Source organism: Mustela putorius, unplaced genomic scaffold, assembly GCF_011764305.1.
Source record: "Mustela putorius furo isolate JIRA1106 unplaced genomic scaffold, ASM1176430v1.1 tig00001419_pilon_pilon_pilon, whole genome shotgun sequence".
NCBI classification, from domain to species: Eukaryota; Metazoa; Chordata; class Mammalia; order Carnivora; family Mustelidae; genus Mustela; species Mustela putorius.
The window spans coordinates 885,445-902,318 of NW_025421736.1; the positions used below are offsets into that span (position 1 = coordinate 885,445).

A 16,874-nucleotide genomic window follows, 5' to 3' on the forward strand; every position below is an offset into this window, starting at 1 on the left:
CCGTCTGAGTGCGAGCGCACGCGTTTAGTGGGCGGAAGGCAAGAAGGCACACGCCGCTGGCAGTCTGCCTCGTAGTCTGGGTTTCTTCTCGGCACGTCCGCTCTGGAGCAGCAGGAACAGTAACGCCGCCGTGGGCGTCTGCCTCGGCACGGTGTGGGCGTTCTACAGCGTGTCCCCCGTGTCACTGCTCCTGTCGCGGCCGCTGCACGAGGCGGCTACTGGAGGCGAGAGCCGCGGCCCTCGGGCTCCTTTCTGTCCTCGGACGTGAGCCCTCGTGCGGCAGCTCCGAGCGGCTGTGCAGCTCTGCTTCGTCCTGCCCCCGCTGGCTCTCAGCTCCCCTGTGGCGCGAGACGCAGGCTCCGGAACCTCCTTCTCGGGCGATCGGATGAGGGCGGCAGGAGAGGCCGCGGCGGGGCAGGAAGGACGGCTCTGCCGTTCTGTTTTGTTGGGAGAGGGAGGGAGGGACTGTCAGGCAGGCGTCATGCCCGGCATGGAGCCTGACATGGGGCTCGATTTCATGACCTTGAGGTCCTGACCGGAGCTGAAATCAAGGGTTGGACAGATGCTCAACCGGCTGAGCCCCCCAGGCGCCCCACCCCATGACAGTTCTGCTCTGCAGATGGCCTGACTCCTCCAGGCTTTGATGCTGGCTGTGCGGTGTGTGCACCCACACGGTCCCTGGGGTCCAGGGGGGCCCAGCTCGTAGGCCTGGAGCGGGAGGCACACCTCCATCCCGTCCAGTCTCCTGCCCCTGTCTGAGCGGTCACTCTGGCTGAGCTAATCTGTTTCTCTTCATGGGAAAACCACTCTTTGTGTGTTATTTGCTCCAAAAAGAGTGAGTTTGGCGAAAGCTTGTGGATAGTTGTTCACGGTCCCCGGTGGGGGCCGGGGCGGGGTTTGTGTGGACGCGGGGTCTTCCCTACAGTTTCCCCGCCAGGCGGGCGCCCCCCATGCCAGCCCACATTTGCTGTTCGGAGGCATGGGGTCATTTTGAAGGAAGACAGCAGGGAGCTCTGACGAGAGGTGGCCCGGGGTCCACGTGGAGAGAGCTGGTGGGAGCGGTGCCGGGGAGGTGGAGGCAGCCGTGGGACCTGCAGGGGCTGGGGACAGGGCTGGGGGCTGTCACCCCATGAAGGCCGGCGAAGACAGCGGGGAACTAGCGCAGGAAGGAGAGCTCGTGATCTTTCCCGTGGGACGGGGGCCCGGCGTCTTGTGCAAGAGGAGGACGCAGGACCGCCGCATGCTCCGCGCCCTCCGCGTGCTGTCTCGGTTGCGACTGAATAGGGGTTTCGGGTGGGTTGGCCCCCTGAGGCCCCTCCTGGAAGGCAGGCCCTGGGGGCCGTTGCTCTGCTGGGGCCTCTTCCTCGCCCCCCCCACGGTAGGGCCAGGGCTCCTGCCTCCGCTCTGTCTGCTGCGCTCCCGTGGTTCTCCGGGTCGCCGGTCACGGCCACAGGTGTCTGGTGCGTGCGTCCTCGCCCGCCTGCGCTCTCAGGGCTTAGTCTCTCTCTGCTGCTGCCTGGAGTTCGGTCCCAGCGGACTGATCGGGTGCGGAGTCGTGAAGGCAGGTGGCTCTGGGAGAAGGGCCGGCAGGGTGCAGGGCGCCGTCACCGAGTCGCCGGCTGGGCCTTTCCCTTCCAGCCCTGGGATTTAGGTCGTGCTGCGAGGAGGTCTGTCCTCGTGTTTCAGGACCGAGCCTTTGTCTTTTCCTGCAGGCTCCCTGGGGCCCGCTCTAGTTCCGTGCAGCCGAGAGTCCTCAGAGCGAGTGGGGCTGGGGTTCGGCGGGTCCCGCTGGAGCGGGGGAGGGCCCTGTCACGTCCCATGTCTGTAAAAGGTGTCCCCAGTCCGCAGTGTGTGTAGGTGGTGGTTTCTCCATCGAGGACTGCGGGCTGGAAGCGCGAGGCAGGGGTGGTGGTCAGGCAGCGTGCGGTTGGGGTCCCAGGAGGCGGACGCCTCCCGCCGGAGCCCGCCCGAGTTCTCTGTGGCTTTGATGTGGACGCGCTCGGTCAGGGGAGTTGGCGAGGGCCTGAGCTGCGGACGGACCTGCCTCTCTGGGTTTTCCGAGGCGCTGGCTTCAGACCCCGAGCAGGGAACCTTGTGGCTTTTGTGAGTTTCGGAGTTTCGGACCTGGATGTTTGTGCCCACGGCTCAGAGTGGAACGGGGTTTGTTCTAGAAGGTCGTAGAGCAGGTCTCCTGTGCGGTTCAGTGACAGGACTGTCAGCGGCCGGTGACCTTTCAAGAGAAAGGGAACGTGTGTTAACTCCCCGTGGGGGATGGGCTTGGGGTCCTGAGCGGGCGGCAGGGGTGCTGGCTGACGGACACGGGGTCCAGCCGCGGGGTCACCGGGCACCAGTGCTTTCTTTTCTCATGGGTGAGGAGAGTGAGGCCCCGGGCTTCGGTAACCCCCACGGTGCGGCCGCCGGTACTGGCGCTGGTTTGCACCTCGGTCCCCTGCATAGCCTTGACGGCTGGCCCCCGCCTCCTGCCCCTTCACGCCTCAGAGAGGCTTCTGGGGAACCGTCCAGGCTGAGCCCAGCGCGGGGACGGGGGACAGGCAGGGCCGTTGTGGCTGTGCCTCAGGCTGCCTTTGGGCAGCAGGAGGGGTGGGGAGGGTCCTCAGAGGACGCCCTCCCCTTTGCGTCTGGCGAGGTGCGCGAGGGAAGAAAGCCCTGGGTGGGCGGAGCCTGAGATGCAGGAGAGTGTGTGCGTGGACCTTGGTGGTCCGGGGCCCTGGGTACCTGGCCAGGGACGCGGGCGCCCTGGCGGCTGGCGGCCCAGGCTGGACGGGCAGGCTCGGGGCTGAGCCGGGCTGGAGGCTGACGGGGAAGCACGGACAGGGCATGTGAGGAGGGGCCCACAAGAACCTGGGGAGGCGGTGGCGTTCTCAGGCTCTCGCGGCCGCTGCCTGCCTTGCCAAGGCCCACCTGGCTGAGACAGAGGCGGGCTGCCGGCCGTGGCCGCAGCGATGGGGGCAGGACTCCTGGTCAGTGGTCGGGCTGGGACCTGGCGTGGGCGGCCGGGGGAGAGGCCGGGGCGGGGACAGGAGGCAGGTGGCGAATGGAGGCGCGCGCTCAGGGAAGGGGCGGTGCTGGGCCCTCACGCGAGTAGGCGTGGGCTGCGGGGGCTGCGGGGGCTGCGGGGGCGAGTCCCTGCCCGGCGGGGGGCTTCTTGGAGAAGCTTCCCAGCAGCAGCAGCAGCTCCCCTGCTCTCCGGTTTCCATGGGCTCAGTCTCCTTGGGGGGCCCGTGGCTTTTGTTTTCCTAAACCTGTTAGGGACTGGAAGGGACAGGCAGGAAGAACCCTGCCCCGTGTTGGTCAGCGTGGTTCGCGGTTCGGTGTTTCCGCGTCACGGGTGCCCTACGGTTCCCCAGGCAGTGGTACTGCCGTGGTAAGGGCGTGGACACAGAAGGACTTGGGTCCCCTCTGCCGCAGACACACTGCCTCGGGGCTTGGGTCCCCTGTGACGTGCTGCGTCCAGCTTCAAGGGCCATCGCCCAGCAGGGCTATGTCTGGCTGTGTCAGGACCCTACCGTGCTGGCGGCTGGAGCCTTGCCTGGCTCCGGCTCACGTTCCTAAGGGAGAATTCTCAGGATGCGCGCTCTGGGCCGTAAGTGGGACCCAGGAGCTGTGTAGCTTTCCGCTTTCAAAATGACCAGCTTTGAGATACGACCTTCTTAGGTATTTCCATGCAGGTTTGGGCGGTTTGGAGGGTTAGTAAGAGGAGAACTGTGCTGAGTGAGGCTGTACGGACCGCTTCGGGCCGTGTGCATTGTTACTCTTGCTTTGGCGTCACGTGTCTTGTAGCCCAAAGCAGTGACTTGTCCCAGAGGGCTGCTTCCTCGCGTGGCCAGCCTGCGTGGTCCCTGGAGGACCTCCTCTTGGGCACGGGGATAAAAGCCCTGTTCCCTCAGGTCATCCGACTTCTGGTTTTCATGTTAATAGTTTCAAGGAGCCTTTTAAATGAGGCAAAGATTGTCTTTGAAAGTGTTTTTATTTTTAAAGTCAGATTTGAGAAAAAGACTCTCCACTGTGACGTTTCAGAGCGTGGTTTGTGGGGTGGTGGAGAGCCGAGGGGGAGGTTTTCCTGCTCCGTGAGACATTCACAGCCACCCGCCACTCACCAGATGGGCCTTGTCACCAGCCTAGAACCCCTGGGTCAGAGTCAGATTTACATGCTCTTGCTGACCTGCTCGCTGACCGTGTGGCCCAGGTCAGGACCATGCGGGTATGCCTGGGTAGCCCCCTAGTTCTGGGACGTATTCCTCTTCCTCAAGGTAAGTGAACGGTGGATTGCGGTCGCGGTCACAGACGCGAACGCAGTCGGTACTGGCGTATGTGGAGGCAGACCTCGACAGTCGCTTTCGGGAGTGACGTGATACCCTGTGTGCCTGGAGCCCGGGCGCCGGGCCGCGTCAGTGTCCGCTGTTAGGGAAGCACACAGTGTCCCCGACGGGCCTGGGCCGCTGCGGCCCTCACCGCTTGCAGACAGTATATGTGATGCGATGTTTTCCTTGATTGACTTAGTGTTTTGGTGGACTTCACATTTATAGTAAGTTTTATAATAGATCTTATAATGATCAGTTTTCAAAAATCACTTTATTTATAATTTTTTCAGGAGATAAATCTCCCCCTAAACTTGAACCATCAGATGCATTACCTCTTCCTTCAAACTCGGAGACTAATTCAGAACCACCAACCCTCAAACCAGTAGAACTCAACCCAGAGCAGAGTAAACTATTCAAAAGAGTCACATTTGATAATGAATCACATAGCACTTGCACTCAGAGCGCACTGGTAATCGGACACCCTCCAGAGCCCACCCTCGCCGGTAGTGGCGATGCGCCAGCGGCGGTCTCCGCGGTGCCGGAGCCAGCAAGCGATGTAAACAGACGCACTTCTGTTCTCTTCTGCAAATCGAAAAGTGTAAGCCCCCCAAAGTCTGCCAAGAACACTGAAACCCAGCCAACTTCTCCTCAGCTAGGGACCAAAACCTTTTTGTCTGTAGTCCTTCCGAGGTTGGAGACTCTTCTGCAGCCAAGAAAAAGGTCGCGGAGCACCTGCGGCGACTCTGAGGTGGAGGAGGGGTCCCCGGGAAAGCGGCTGGACACAGGTAAATGCTCCGGGGTGCTGCGGCCTCTCTCCTCCCGGGCTGTCGCTGGAGCCACCCGGCGGGGCCCTCAGCTGCTGTTGGCCACGGACGGTCGGGGGCTGGGGTGGCCTGGCGGGGTCTGGTGGCACACGCGGCGTGTCCCAGGATGTGGGTGGCGCGGTGGATCAGGGCGCATGGGGACAGTCCCCTGCGGGCCCGCATGGCTCCAGCCTGCGGCGGTGAGGCGGCATCCTCACCGGGAGCCGCTGATGTGACCCTGGAGCCTGTTGGCCTCGCGTGTTGGGCTTCTGTCCTCAAGTCCCCTGAATTTCTCAAGCCGGGGTGGCCGCAGGCTGGTGGCCTCCCCACGGGCGTGGCTGGCCGTCCTTCTTGAGCCCGTGCAGCTCGGGCGGTGCAGCCGATTGCGCGTGTCATCTGCGTCCGTGCCACCCACGGAGGCCCGGGAGTGTCCGTGCCCAGGGTCCGCCTGTCATGTCTGCACCCGGAGGCGCATTCCGTGGGGGTGGCCAGGCAGAGGTGGCTGGGGCGCGCTCCCTGCCCCACAGCCAACATGCGACTCCTTCTGGTGGCCGGAAGATTCTGTAGAATTTTTGTCCTAACGTGTGCGAAACTTTGCTTCATTCACTTAATGTGACGGAAGTGCTCTGCGCCGCTGCTCGTGTCGGGTGGGTTGGAGCCTTCTCTGTTCCCGCGTACCGTGAGCTGCGCGGGGGGGCACGGGCTGTGCGTGGAGCTTGTGTCTGTGCTTGTGTGAGTGGAGACACCGCGCTGTGGCTCGTCGGAGCCGGGCCAGGGGCACACTCCTTCCGCGCTGTGTGTGCGAGTGCCGAGGTCCAGTTGGTGCGCGAGGACAGAAGCCAGAGCGCGTCGTGCTGCAGGCACCTGGGCAGAGCCGCTGGGACGTTGTTCAGGGCTCCAGACCCCGGGCCAGAGCCTCCGACCGCGGCCCTGGTGTGCCACAAAGATGGTGTCAGAGGAGGGGTCCATGGGGCCCGACCGTGGCTCTCAACCAGCCAGGCGGGTCCTGCTATAGCTGATGCACCCCCCCGCCCCCCGAATAGGTGAGGCTCCACGGACAGCCCGGCGGCCATGCTTGCAGGGGCCTCGGGCGCCCTCGCCCTTGTAGGAGGTGCTGGTCCCTCCTGCCCTGTGTGTGGCCGAGCGGGGGCCTTGCAGGTGTCTGGTGCCGACGGGAGCTGCGCAGGAGCGTCTGTGAGCGGGCCGCGGCGGGCGACCGGACGAGCGCCTCCCCCCGGTGGCATGACTGACGCGGGGGTGTTTGCTTTCTTGTTCCAGAGCGGCAGTAGACTGGCTGCGTGCTGAGTCCTGACGCCGTCCTGCGCGGCCCGGGAGTCTTAGTAGCACCGGGACCTGCGTAGCGCTCGGGCCCAGGCCCGCGCCGCTTCCCGCTGCCCGTCCTGGCGCCTGTTTCTGGCTCTACCTCACCTCCGCCTCCTGGCGCTCTCTACACGCCCTGGACCGCTCTCTCCGAGGGGCGGCCTCCACTGTCCGAGGACGTGAACTGTTCTGAACCTTCCACTTTTTCCAGAGATTCGTCCGTGTGCTCTGCCTTGTAGGGGGTTTGCTGGCGTCCCACGGCCCGCTGCAAGACTCCCAAGTTAGAGGGAAAACAGACCCTCTCATTTGGAGACGCTCGGCCTCTGGGGGCCCTCCCTGCTCTTGAGCTGTGGGAAGCGCCGGGGGGCGACCCGGGTTAGAGACCCTGACCCCGCGCGTGCTGGTGCCACGCCACCCGGAGCCCACGCTCTGTCTTCTCGCTTCCTCCTTCTGCGATGCTCATCTGTTTCCCAGAACGGACAGCTGGCCCGGGACTTCCGCGCTCCTGGTCTCTGCTCTCGAGACGCCGGCCGTGTGCACGTGACGCGCCGTGGCGTGTGTGTGCGTGTGAGAGACACAAAGACAGAGATCAGAGACCGACGTAGAGACAGACTGAGACACAGAGCAGAGACAGATCCAGAGACAGACAGAGACGAGACAGATGGGGGCAGACACCGGCCACCTCGAGAGACAGAGACAGAGACAGACGGAGAGACAGAGACAAGGCAGACGGAGACAGAGGCACAGAGAGAGACATAGACACAGAGACAGACACAGAGATACAGAGACACAGAGACACAGAGACACAGAGAGGGAGTCACGTTCACCCTTAGGCCGCTCTGTGGAGGCTGGTCTCGCGGTGCCCCCAGTCAGACTAAATGGCTTTTTCGCTGTTTTCCAGGTTCTCAGTTTAACCACTAGCATGCTGGGTAGCTCACTCTTTGGACCCTAACTGTCCTCTCTCACCACGTGGACCGGAGCTCTGCTGAGCGGTCACTGCGCCCTGGGGTCTCACATAATTTTGTGGAGGACGCTGGGAGCATCTGTTCAGCCATCTTCCAAACAAAAACACACACACCGGCGCGTGGAGGACATGGGCCCCACCCCGCCCACCCCCTTCTGTAAGTCAGAGCCAGACGCCCCCGGGAGCAACGGTGCCGGTGCCGGAGAGCCGCCCGGTGCCCCTCCTCGAGCCGGCCGCTGTGGCTGTGGGCAGGGACGCCGCCTCAGCCCGCCCTGACCCCGTGGGTAGGTGTGAACATTGCCGAGGGCGACTTTAGAGCCGGGGGGCGAGACAGCCTCCGGCGCCCGCGGATGACTTACGTGGACCGAGATTGTGATCCCGCCTTCAGCAGGCACCGGACTGGCCTGGAGGGACCGGGGGCTCCGGGCCGCGTGCAGGGTGCGGCCCGGCCAGAAGATGTGTGAACAGCCGATGCCTCCCCTCGCTTGTCAGTGTCTGTCTTTCCTGGGTTTCTGCCTGGTCTCCTTCTGCCTTTCCTTCCGTGCGTCTCCCTGCCGGCCGGGCCCCGGGGAGTCCTGAGCCAGCCAGGCAGCTCTGTCTCTGCTCCCCACGCCGATCGTCTGCTGTGCACGGGGGCCTGCCCTGCCGCCGCCGCCGCTTCCGGGAGGCGGTCTAGGCGAAAGCAGGATGGTTGGGATCTCATTTGCTGTTTTTATGAAAAGGTTGAAAAACGTAATTGTGTTGCCGGCAGTACAAGTAAAGGCGTATGAACGAAGAAGTGGGTGGCCCCAGCACTTTGGGAGGCCGAGCACAGTCGCTGGGCCCCCGGCCTCGGGAGCTGGCCCGGCGGCACACCCTGGGCTGTACTGTCCAGGGTCCCGGGCAGTTCCCGGGCTGGCAGGCAGCGCCCCGGTGTCTGTGCCACGGGGTGTGGTGTGCGGGGAGCGCGGCCCACCCTGCTTCTCTGCCTCCTGCCCCACGAGCAGAGGGTTCCTTGAGGAGCAGTGAGGGTGTGGCAGGTGTGGGCCTCATGCCCGTGGGGGACCGCCAGGGACTTGTCACTGCCCGGTGGCTGGGAGCTCTTCCCACGAGCTCGAAGCTCTAATGAAGTTTTCCAGGGCCGAGCTTCTGCCGCTGTTGACGGGCCGTCTCAGGAGGCCCCTTGGGAGCCCCTCCCCATGGGACCCAGCTGTGCCCCAGGAAGGCTCCCCAGGGGAGCTGCTGGGCCAGAGCGTCTTTTGGTTCGGGGTGTTGTGCCCGTGGGGGCCGAGAGGACGGTCCTTGTGTGGCGGAACAGGGCCTGGGCACAGGTCCCGCGTGCTCTGGGGGCGCGGCTCCTGTGCTGGAGGCCGCCAGCCTTTCCCGCGTGGCCAGCTCGTCGCCTGGGTTTCGCAGCACGCTGACTCGACGTTCACTGTTGAGAAACCTATGTTTCCCTGAAGTGGTTCGTTAGAGGTGGTGTGGACGTGGTTTCGGCTAGGGCCTCAGGTGCCGTGTGAACGCCTGTCCTTTGCGAGTGGCTCGCGCGCCCATCTCCGCGCAGACCCCAAAACCTGCCCTGGCCTTGCGGGCTGTGCAGGGTGGGGCCGGGGGCTCCCTCAGCCACCGCTGGCTGGGAGGGAGCGTGTGTCTGTGCAGGGGATCTGTGGGCCGGGAGGGGGCAGAGACGCTGCTGCCCCGGCCTCCGGCCACCTTGAGGATGTTGGGAGGCCTGGGCGGCCTGGGGGGGCTGTGCTCTGGCCCCAGCAGCCTCCTCTTGCCGGGCGTGTCTGTGATGCCTGCTCGTCGGCAGCTGTTAGTGATGTTTCCCGGGTAGCAGCCACACGGCACGTGTAACTAGTCGCTGTGGGCGTCGGTGTCCTCTAGTGCCCCGGGAGGTCGTGGGAGCTCCACGTTTTCACTTTCCCCCTTGGTGCCGCCTTCCTGGTGGCAAGTGAAGCCTGGCGCCACGTTGGGAACACGGGTGCCGGGTCTTCGTCTTCCCTGGACGCCTCTACACAGGCGCTGGGCCTCGGTTGGACCTTGGCCAGGGCAGGGCGCTCTGGAGCAGGCGTCTTCTCTTGCTGTTCTGAGCGATGACTGCCCTGCTGGGGACAGGCGCGGGCCCTGGCTGGGCTCTTCCCAGTGCCTCTCACGCCTGCCCCAGCAGTGCCCGCTCCAGCTCTGTAGGGAGAGGTGCGGGTGGAAGGGACCTGCGATCAAGGTGGCAAGTGCCCGGCGAGGTCATCCCGAGTCACCAGGCCCCAGCTCCAAGGTGACCCCTTGCAGAGCTGCTTTGTGGCCGCACGCTCTTGTTGCTCAGGCAGTTGCGCATAGGGCCAGTCGGGTGACGTCCTGGGCGTCTTCAAAGGCACAGGCGGTGGCTTTGTGGCTTCACTGCTGCCGGGTGCTGGACGTGCACCTGCGGGACTGTGGCCCTGTCCTGCCATCCCTACAGGGAGCATGGGTGGGGTGGGCTGTCTCTGGGTTGGGGTCTTTGCTGCCTTCTGCAGCTCCTGGGGGACCCTGGGCGTTGCTTCACTCTTCCCCGTGTCCCCGACCTGCTGGCCTGGCTTCCGCTCAGCAGCTGCGCTTTATGGGCCATGACTGTCCGAACGCCTTGGGCGAGTTCAGCCCCCGCCAGCTGCCCTGCCCGCCGGGGTGCGGACGTGAGCACCGAGGTAGCTCGGTGCTCTCGGAACCGGTACTGCTGAGTCGCAGGGCATTGGAACAAGACGTCTCCAGGACTTACTCCAGGAGAACAAGTCGCTTCGGGCTGTCCTGTGAGCAGTGGCCTGCTGCCCGCGGCTGTGTTTCTCGGCTGAGCTCATTGAACGCGTGCTTTGGCTGCTGAGAAAGTAGCGTGTAAAGTCGATGAGGAGACCCCGAAATCTGGCCGCCTCCTTCAGAAAATGTTTAAAGAATCAGATTTAACTTTTTTTTTTTTTTTTGAAGATTTTATTTATTTACTTGACAGAGATCACAAGTAGGCAGAGAGAGAGGAAGAAGCAGGCTCCTGCTGAGCCCGGAGCCCCATGCGGGGCTTGATCTGGGACGCTGGGACCATGACCTGAGCCAAAGGCAGAGGCTTTAACCCACTGAGCCACCCAGGCGCCCCCAGAGTTAACGTTCTTTTTGAGCTTGGGAATGAGATTGCTTTCGGGAAGAGAAATGTGCCAAGTGTCCCAGCTGTTGGGCCCCGAGGGAGCTGGCCGCTTGCCCTGTTGGGGCGTCGGGTGCTTCGGGAGGCAGCGGTGCGGTTCAGAGTTGCCGTGGTTCTGGGTGAACTGTGTTTTGTTCGGCTACACAGACTGTTGGCAAACCGGGGGGTGGTCACGGTCGCCTCCCCAGTGGTCCTGGCATGTGGGCCGCGGGGCGCAGGGCTGGAGGGCGCGTCGCCTGCTTTCACGTGTCCGGCGTGCTCGTGAGTGCGTGTGTTTCCTCGGACTTGCTGTTCCCCTTGAAGCTCCCGTGTGTGAACCTGTTCTGGTGGCGAGGGGCCTCACCCAGGCAGGGCTCGTCCCCCACGCGGGGGCTCGTCATGTGGCAGAGTCCTTTGAGCTGGGGAGGACGACGCGGGTGCGCTCGGCTTGGCCTTTGTGGGGCCTGTGCAGACCGCGTTGCTCTGTGTTGAAGAGCGCCGTGTTGGGACCAGCGGTCTCTGGGCTCAGAGGGCACCTCCGTGTCTCTGCCATGCACGCTGCGGGGTGGGGGTACGGGCCACCGGATGCCGCGTGGCCTCGGACGGGAGCGCTCTTGCGCAGCGTGGTCCGGCGCGTGGGACTGAGGTGCCCCTGGGCCTGTGTTGCAGGTCTCACCAATGGCTTTGGGGGTGCACAGAGCACGCAGGAGCCGGGCAGCGCCCCGGGGAGAGAGCCGCGCCCCGACGACGCTGCGCCTCCGAGTCTAGCATCGCCTCCAGCAGCAGCCCGCTCTGCGACGCGAGGTGGGCCCGGCCCCGCTTGCTGACCTGCGCCCGCCTTCCCTGCCCCGCCCTCCCCCTCCCACCCCTGGGGCTTGCACCTCCTGTGATCCACCTGCCTCGTGGAGCTGAACCAGAGATGGGAAACTGTTGGTGGAAAACGGGCAGTTTCTGGATCTGGTTACACTTGTTCTTTATCTTTTTCTTCCAAAGTCGTGCGCTCATGGGCAGGGTGGCGAGCACAGCACCCCCCGTCTGCCCCGGGGGGGCCCCCCACGCTCCGGGTTGTTGGGTGCACCTGCCCCGGGTGCCTTCTGGGGCCCGGCTCCGGCTGCAGATGGAGTGCAGGAGAAGGAGCGCGTCCTGACGCAGCTTTGCTTTTCCTCCTGAAGCTTCAGCGCGCCCAGGTGTGGCCGGGGCAAGCCCGCGCTGGTACGTAGGCACACGCTGGAGGACCGCAGCGAGCTGATCTCCTGCATCGAGAACGGGAACTACGCCAAGGCCGCCCGGATCGCCGCCGGTGAGTCCGCGCCCCGTCCTCCGCGGGCCGTGATGCGGCCGCCCGCTCTGCCGGGCGGGGTCGAGCTGGCCTCCGTCCCAGGGGACTGTGAGCTCCATGCGCATGGGGACGGCTGCCGCTCACGGCAAGGGGGGCCATGGGGACCACGGGGACGGCTTTGTCCTGCACATTATCATTTCGTGTGGGGGGTACTCAGTCAAAATGTCCGCTGGTTGTGAGACTCTGGAGGCCCCCGACGTTAGGCTCGGTGGCCATTTGCAGCCACACGTGGGGGACCGCAGGCCTGCCGGTTCCCCACATTTCCGCATCTGGTGGAGCGCGAGGGACCTGCTGGGCAGGTGCTGGCCGGGCCAGGCTTTGGGGTCAGGTGGGAGTGGGTCTATTGGGACTCCTGCAGGGCTGGCCTGAGACGTGCCCGGTGCCCGGCCCTCCCGATGACGCCCCGCGTCCTTCCTTTCTCTGCCCAGAGGTCGGTCAGAACAGCATGTGGATTTCAACCGATGCTGCAGCCTCCGTCCTCGAGCCTCTCAAAGTCGTGTGGGCCAAGTGCAGTGGCTACCCCTCCTATCCGGCCCTGGTGAGCCTCGGGGCAGCGGGCTGTGGGGCCACGACTCTGGGCTGTGCGTCGTGTGGGTCCGTGGGGCTGCCCTTTGGGGAGCCAGGGAGCTGTGGGGTCCTGAACCCCGAGTCTGGGGGCCTTGCCGCTGCTGTTGTCGGGACAAGTGTCCCCTGAGCGTCGGCCGGGGGACGTGTGTGCGGGGTCAAGGAGCAGTGTGTTCCGGGGCCGCGGCAGACGTGCCCGCAGACGGGCCCGCAGACGGGCCCTCAGACGGGACCTCCCTCGACAGATCATTGACCCCAAGATGCCGCGTGTGCCCGGCCACCACAACGGGGTCACCATCCCGGCCCCGCCGCTGGACGTGCTGAAGATAGGTGAGCACATGCAGACCAAGGCTGACGAGAAGTTGTTCCTCGTTCTCTTCTTCGACAACAAGAGAAGCTGGTGAGTGCAGGGGCGCGGCCCGCGCCGGGGCCGGCCTTGGGCTTGCTGTCACGCCGTTCGGTGCTCCAGGGTCCTGCTGGGGGACAGCTGACCGGACCCTGTCACTTCCTCTCGTATGGGTCTACACGGTGCTCTTGGGCCTGGGGTCCTACAACCCCCACGGTGCTCGGGTCCCTTGTCCCCGAGCACACATGGGGTGCGCGTTAGTGGTCTCCGTGCCGAGAGCTCCCTGTGCTGGCGAGGGGCTCCCTAGTGTGGAGGGGCCGTGCGGGGCCAGTGGAGGGGTGTAGACCGATCGCGCTGTGTGTGCTGCTGGCGGCCGGGGCGCTCCTCACCCGTGTCCCTCTCCTCACTGTGACCTGGTCCTGGTCAGACGTGGGGGCTTGTGCCCGCCGTGTCTGGTCAGAGGGCCGGGCGGCCGCCCCACAGCCTGGTCTACCTGCCCGCCCCTCCTGGCGTGGCCCTGCCCTCCCCTGCCCGCTGTGCGAAGGAGGGTCTGTGTGTGCCCGTGGTGGCCACTCAGGTAAGGTAAGGGCGGCTGATGGGTTGTGCTGGTCTCCCGCCAGCCTCCAGGGTGCAGTGGCCCCTTGGTAAGTGTCGTGGAGGAGACGTGGTGAAGTCTTGATTTGCACACGGTCCCTGAGCCCCCGGCCCCTCCCAGGTTCACAGGAGGGTCAGGCCGTGCCCCCCGCCCGCAGCCCCGGGGCTGGTCAGGGCTGGCTGATCGGGCTGGCCCTGGAGCGCCTGGCGCCCACCACGCATGCCCGCCAGTCCAGGAGCTCGGAGCTGCTGGTTCCCTGTGGGCGGCCCTTACCGCTCCCTCTTCTCTCTCTTAAAAAGGCAGTGGCTCCCCAAGTCCAAGATGGTCCCCCTGGGCATGGACGAGACCATAGACAAACTGAAGATGATGGAGGGGCGGAACTCCAGCATCAGGAAGGCCGTGAGGGTCGCCTTCGACCGCGCCATGAGCCACCTGAGCCGCGTGCATGGGGAGCCCACCAGCGACCTCAGTGACATCGACTGACCCGCCCGCCTTCGCGTGGCCTTGTCCATAGTGTGGATAAGTTGTACATGCGTGTATATTGTTCCAGACTTAACTTATTCTGATCTCTCGGCCTGGTTCTTTCCTTCGTCCTCCGCGCGGAGGGCCGGTTTTATTTCCAAGTTCTCTGGGAACATCCCCGTCTGGGCGCTCTGAACGGCGCGGCTGCGTCCTCCGGCTCGTCTGTGCCGCCGCGCGTCCGGCTGGAGGCCGCTGCTCACGTCACTTTCTCTGACCTGTAGCTTTTTTTTAAAGACTTTTGAATGTTTAATAATTTTGTAAATCATACTCTTTACACGGAGTACCACTATTTAATAAGACGGGATGTAAATTTACAATGACAAATGTGTATTTTAAGAAAGAAAATGACATTATTTTGATGGTACTTTGTGGAAAGAGGTGGAGAATAAGTTTATGTACATCACTTGCAAATCACCAAAAACACTCCGCCGTCCCCCGTGAGGGCCGGGGCGGGCGCGTCCTCTGGGTGTCGCGTCCTCGCCGGCCTCGCCGGCCTCCAGCCTCTGCCGCCTGCCCTCGCCTGTCCACGGGTGTGCCTCCCAGCGGGATATTTATTGTAGAAAGTGTACTCATTCGCTTTATAATGAAAGATAAATTTGCAGAAGTATATTGATATGCATTTTTATACAAGCACATAAAAATTCAACTTGCTTTGGGAGCCGGATGTGTTGGTTGTTGTGTAAATGACTCTGGCTGTGTGTTCTTTGATTTTGTAACTTGTAATCTTTTGTTTACAACGAGGGGCTTTCTGTAACTTGTTTTAATTTAGAACACTTTGGTAGCAATAGAAACTTTGGATACATTTTGTATGGTACATGTGATGTATATAGAATTAGTACTTTATTTTTATTTTTAAGAGGTAAAGCATTATGTTAGGGGAAAGGGTAGGGTGGGTCTCCAGAACTGCGGTTTTTATATTAAAAAATAAAGTCAAGATTTGGACGGTGTGGCCACTTCATTCCTCCCTCTCTAGGGCGCTGGGCGGGCGCGTGCCAGCCTGTCCCCGCCGGCTCATCGAGGCACGCGACATGCCTTCCTCTTAAAGTTGTCACGGGATGGCATTATTTATTATTTTACCTAATCATATTTTTATTTTAAAGTGGTAGTTTTAAAATTTTTAAATGTTTTTTCTTTTTCCCCTTCAGTCTCCATTGTTTGTAACATCTCCATAGAAACTTGAAAATAAAATGTCTTCCTTTGATAGCTTGTCCTGTGTCTGACGGACGCTTTTTATCCACTGTGGCCCTCGGCGGGGGGCTGCTGGTGGCGGGGGGGGGGTCACGGTGGGCCCGACGCGGGCTGCAGTCTGCGAACAGAGCGGGGGCTGCACCCAGGCACCCCCCCCCCCCCAGCTTCCTGCTGGGGCGGCAGCCGAGATTGCTGGGGAGGGCGGCTGGTGGCCCCTCCCACCACGGTCCACTGCTCACGGTCAGGGTCGTGGTCACGGTCACACCGAAGGCTGGAAGAAGGTGCTGTCGGGGTCTGCGCAGAGTGAACTTTCCGTTCGTGGCGTCCATTGGAGTGGAGTCGTGCCTCCCAGCGTGTTCCCAGTCGCCTGGGACAGGCTGCAGGCATGCGGGGCTCCCACGGGGACCTGCCCCGGACCCCACCACGTGCTGCTTTCCGGGGTTCTTCAGAAGCCAGCCTGGCACGCCAGGCTCAGGGCTCAGGGCTGGGGTCGGGGTCGGGGCTGTGGCCAGGCAAGGTGAGAGGGGGATGTGGGACGGGCGGCGCCTGCCCAGCAGGGGCTGGTACATGCTGGCACCTCGGGGCTCTGCTGGGTCACCTCCCGGGGGCAACCCACTCCGCAGCCACCGGAAGGGGCGGAAAATGGTCCCTGTTTGTCTAGGTTTTTGGCATCAGCACCAGAAGTCAGCATCCCAGGAGGGGAGCTGCTGGGAGGGGTGGGGGTGCAAGGGCCCAGCGCCAGCGGGGGGACCCTTGGTGGTCGGAGCCGGGCGGCCTGGGACGGACGGCAGGGTCAGCCCCGCTGGACGGCAGGCTCCGACCTCGTGCTCTGGGTCACCCCGCTGGACGGCAGGCTCCGACCTCGTGCTCTGGGTCACCCCGCTGGATGGCAGGCTCCGACCTCCTGCTCTGGGTCAGCCCCGCTGGACGGCAGGCACCGGCCTCGTGCTCTGGGTCAGCCCCGCTAGCCTTCTCTCCTGCTATACTTGTAGGTTATCTGGGGCCGGGATTCTGTGGTCTCTGGGCTGCCCGGGGGACCCTGGGGGACACGGGGCCTGGGGACTCAGGCTTGGACCCGCTCAGTGTCTCTGCTCCAGGCGGTGAGGCTCTGCTCGGAGCACGAAGGGGCAGAACCATAGCCTGGCTCCTCTGGTGTCCGAGGTGTGGGCGGCGCTCATGGTGTGGCTCAGCTCAGGGCCCCTGCATGCCCGCCACGCTGGCCGGGCCTTCTCGCTCCTGCTCTCAGTTGGCAGAGTTCGTGGTCTCCCCATGACAGACGGGGACCCTGTGTCCCTTCCTGCTAATGCCCTCTCTAGGGCCTCACACCGCCCAGGTTCATGTGCTCTGGGATCACCGCCTTGGCGAGAGCAGGCTCTCCTTCCCAGGAGTGCTTGTGGCCCAGACTCCCGCAGATCCGCACCACCACCGCCGCCCCGCCTTGCCCCCTCGCCCTCAGAGGGGCCCGTGTAGCCGGGCGAGGCCAGCAGACCCGACCCATGGGACGTAATGGGAAGTGACCCTTCAGGGAAGCGCCCTCAGGGAGGAGAGCTCTTTCCTGCTGTTTTTTCTTCTCTGTTGGCTGGAATGTGGACGTGGTGGCTGGGGCCGCAGCAGCTGTTTCGTGTGGTGGAGATAGCGAGAGCCGTGGGGGAGAGTAAGCCGGTCTCGGAGCCACACAGCTTTCCTGAGGATTGATTTACTTGTGTGGCAGAAACACACATTTATACCCTTTTAAGGCCACAGTTATTTTTCTTGATAGGTGTATTTCACATGGGTGAAAGTGAAATAAT

General features: G+C 63.4%; 1 protein-coding gene across 1 annotated transcript in view; it reads left to right on the forward strand.

The window, feature by feature from the left end:
- BRD1 (bromodomain containing 1) overlaps nt 1-15,102 on the forward strand; it is a 40,909-nt gene extending 25,807 nt beyond the window's left edge. The window contains 7 exon segments of the mRNA XM_004775434.3: nt 5,003-5,107; nt 11,200-11,250; nt 11,253-11,334; nt 11,703-11,830; nt 12,298-12,407; nt 12,679-12,833; nt 13,674-15,102. Of these exon segments, the coding sequence (XP_004775491.2) occupies nt 5,003-5,107; nt 11,200-11,250; nt 11,253-11,334; nt 11,703-11,830; nt 12,298-12,407; nt 12,679-12,833; nt 13,674-13,857 (815 nt within the window). The 3' untranslated portion in view covers nt 13,858-15,102.
- Nucleotides 15,103-16,874: the final 1,772 nt, after the last annotated feature.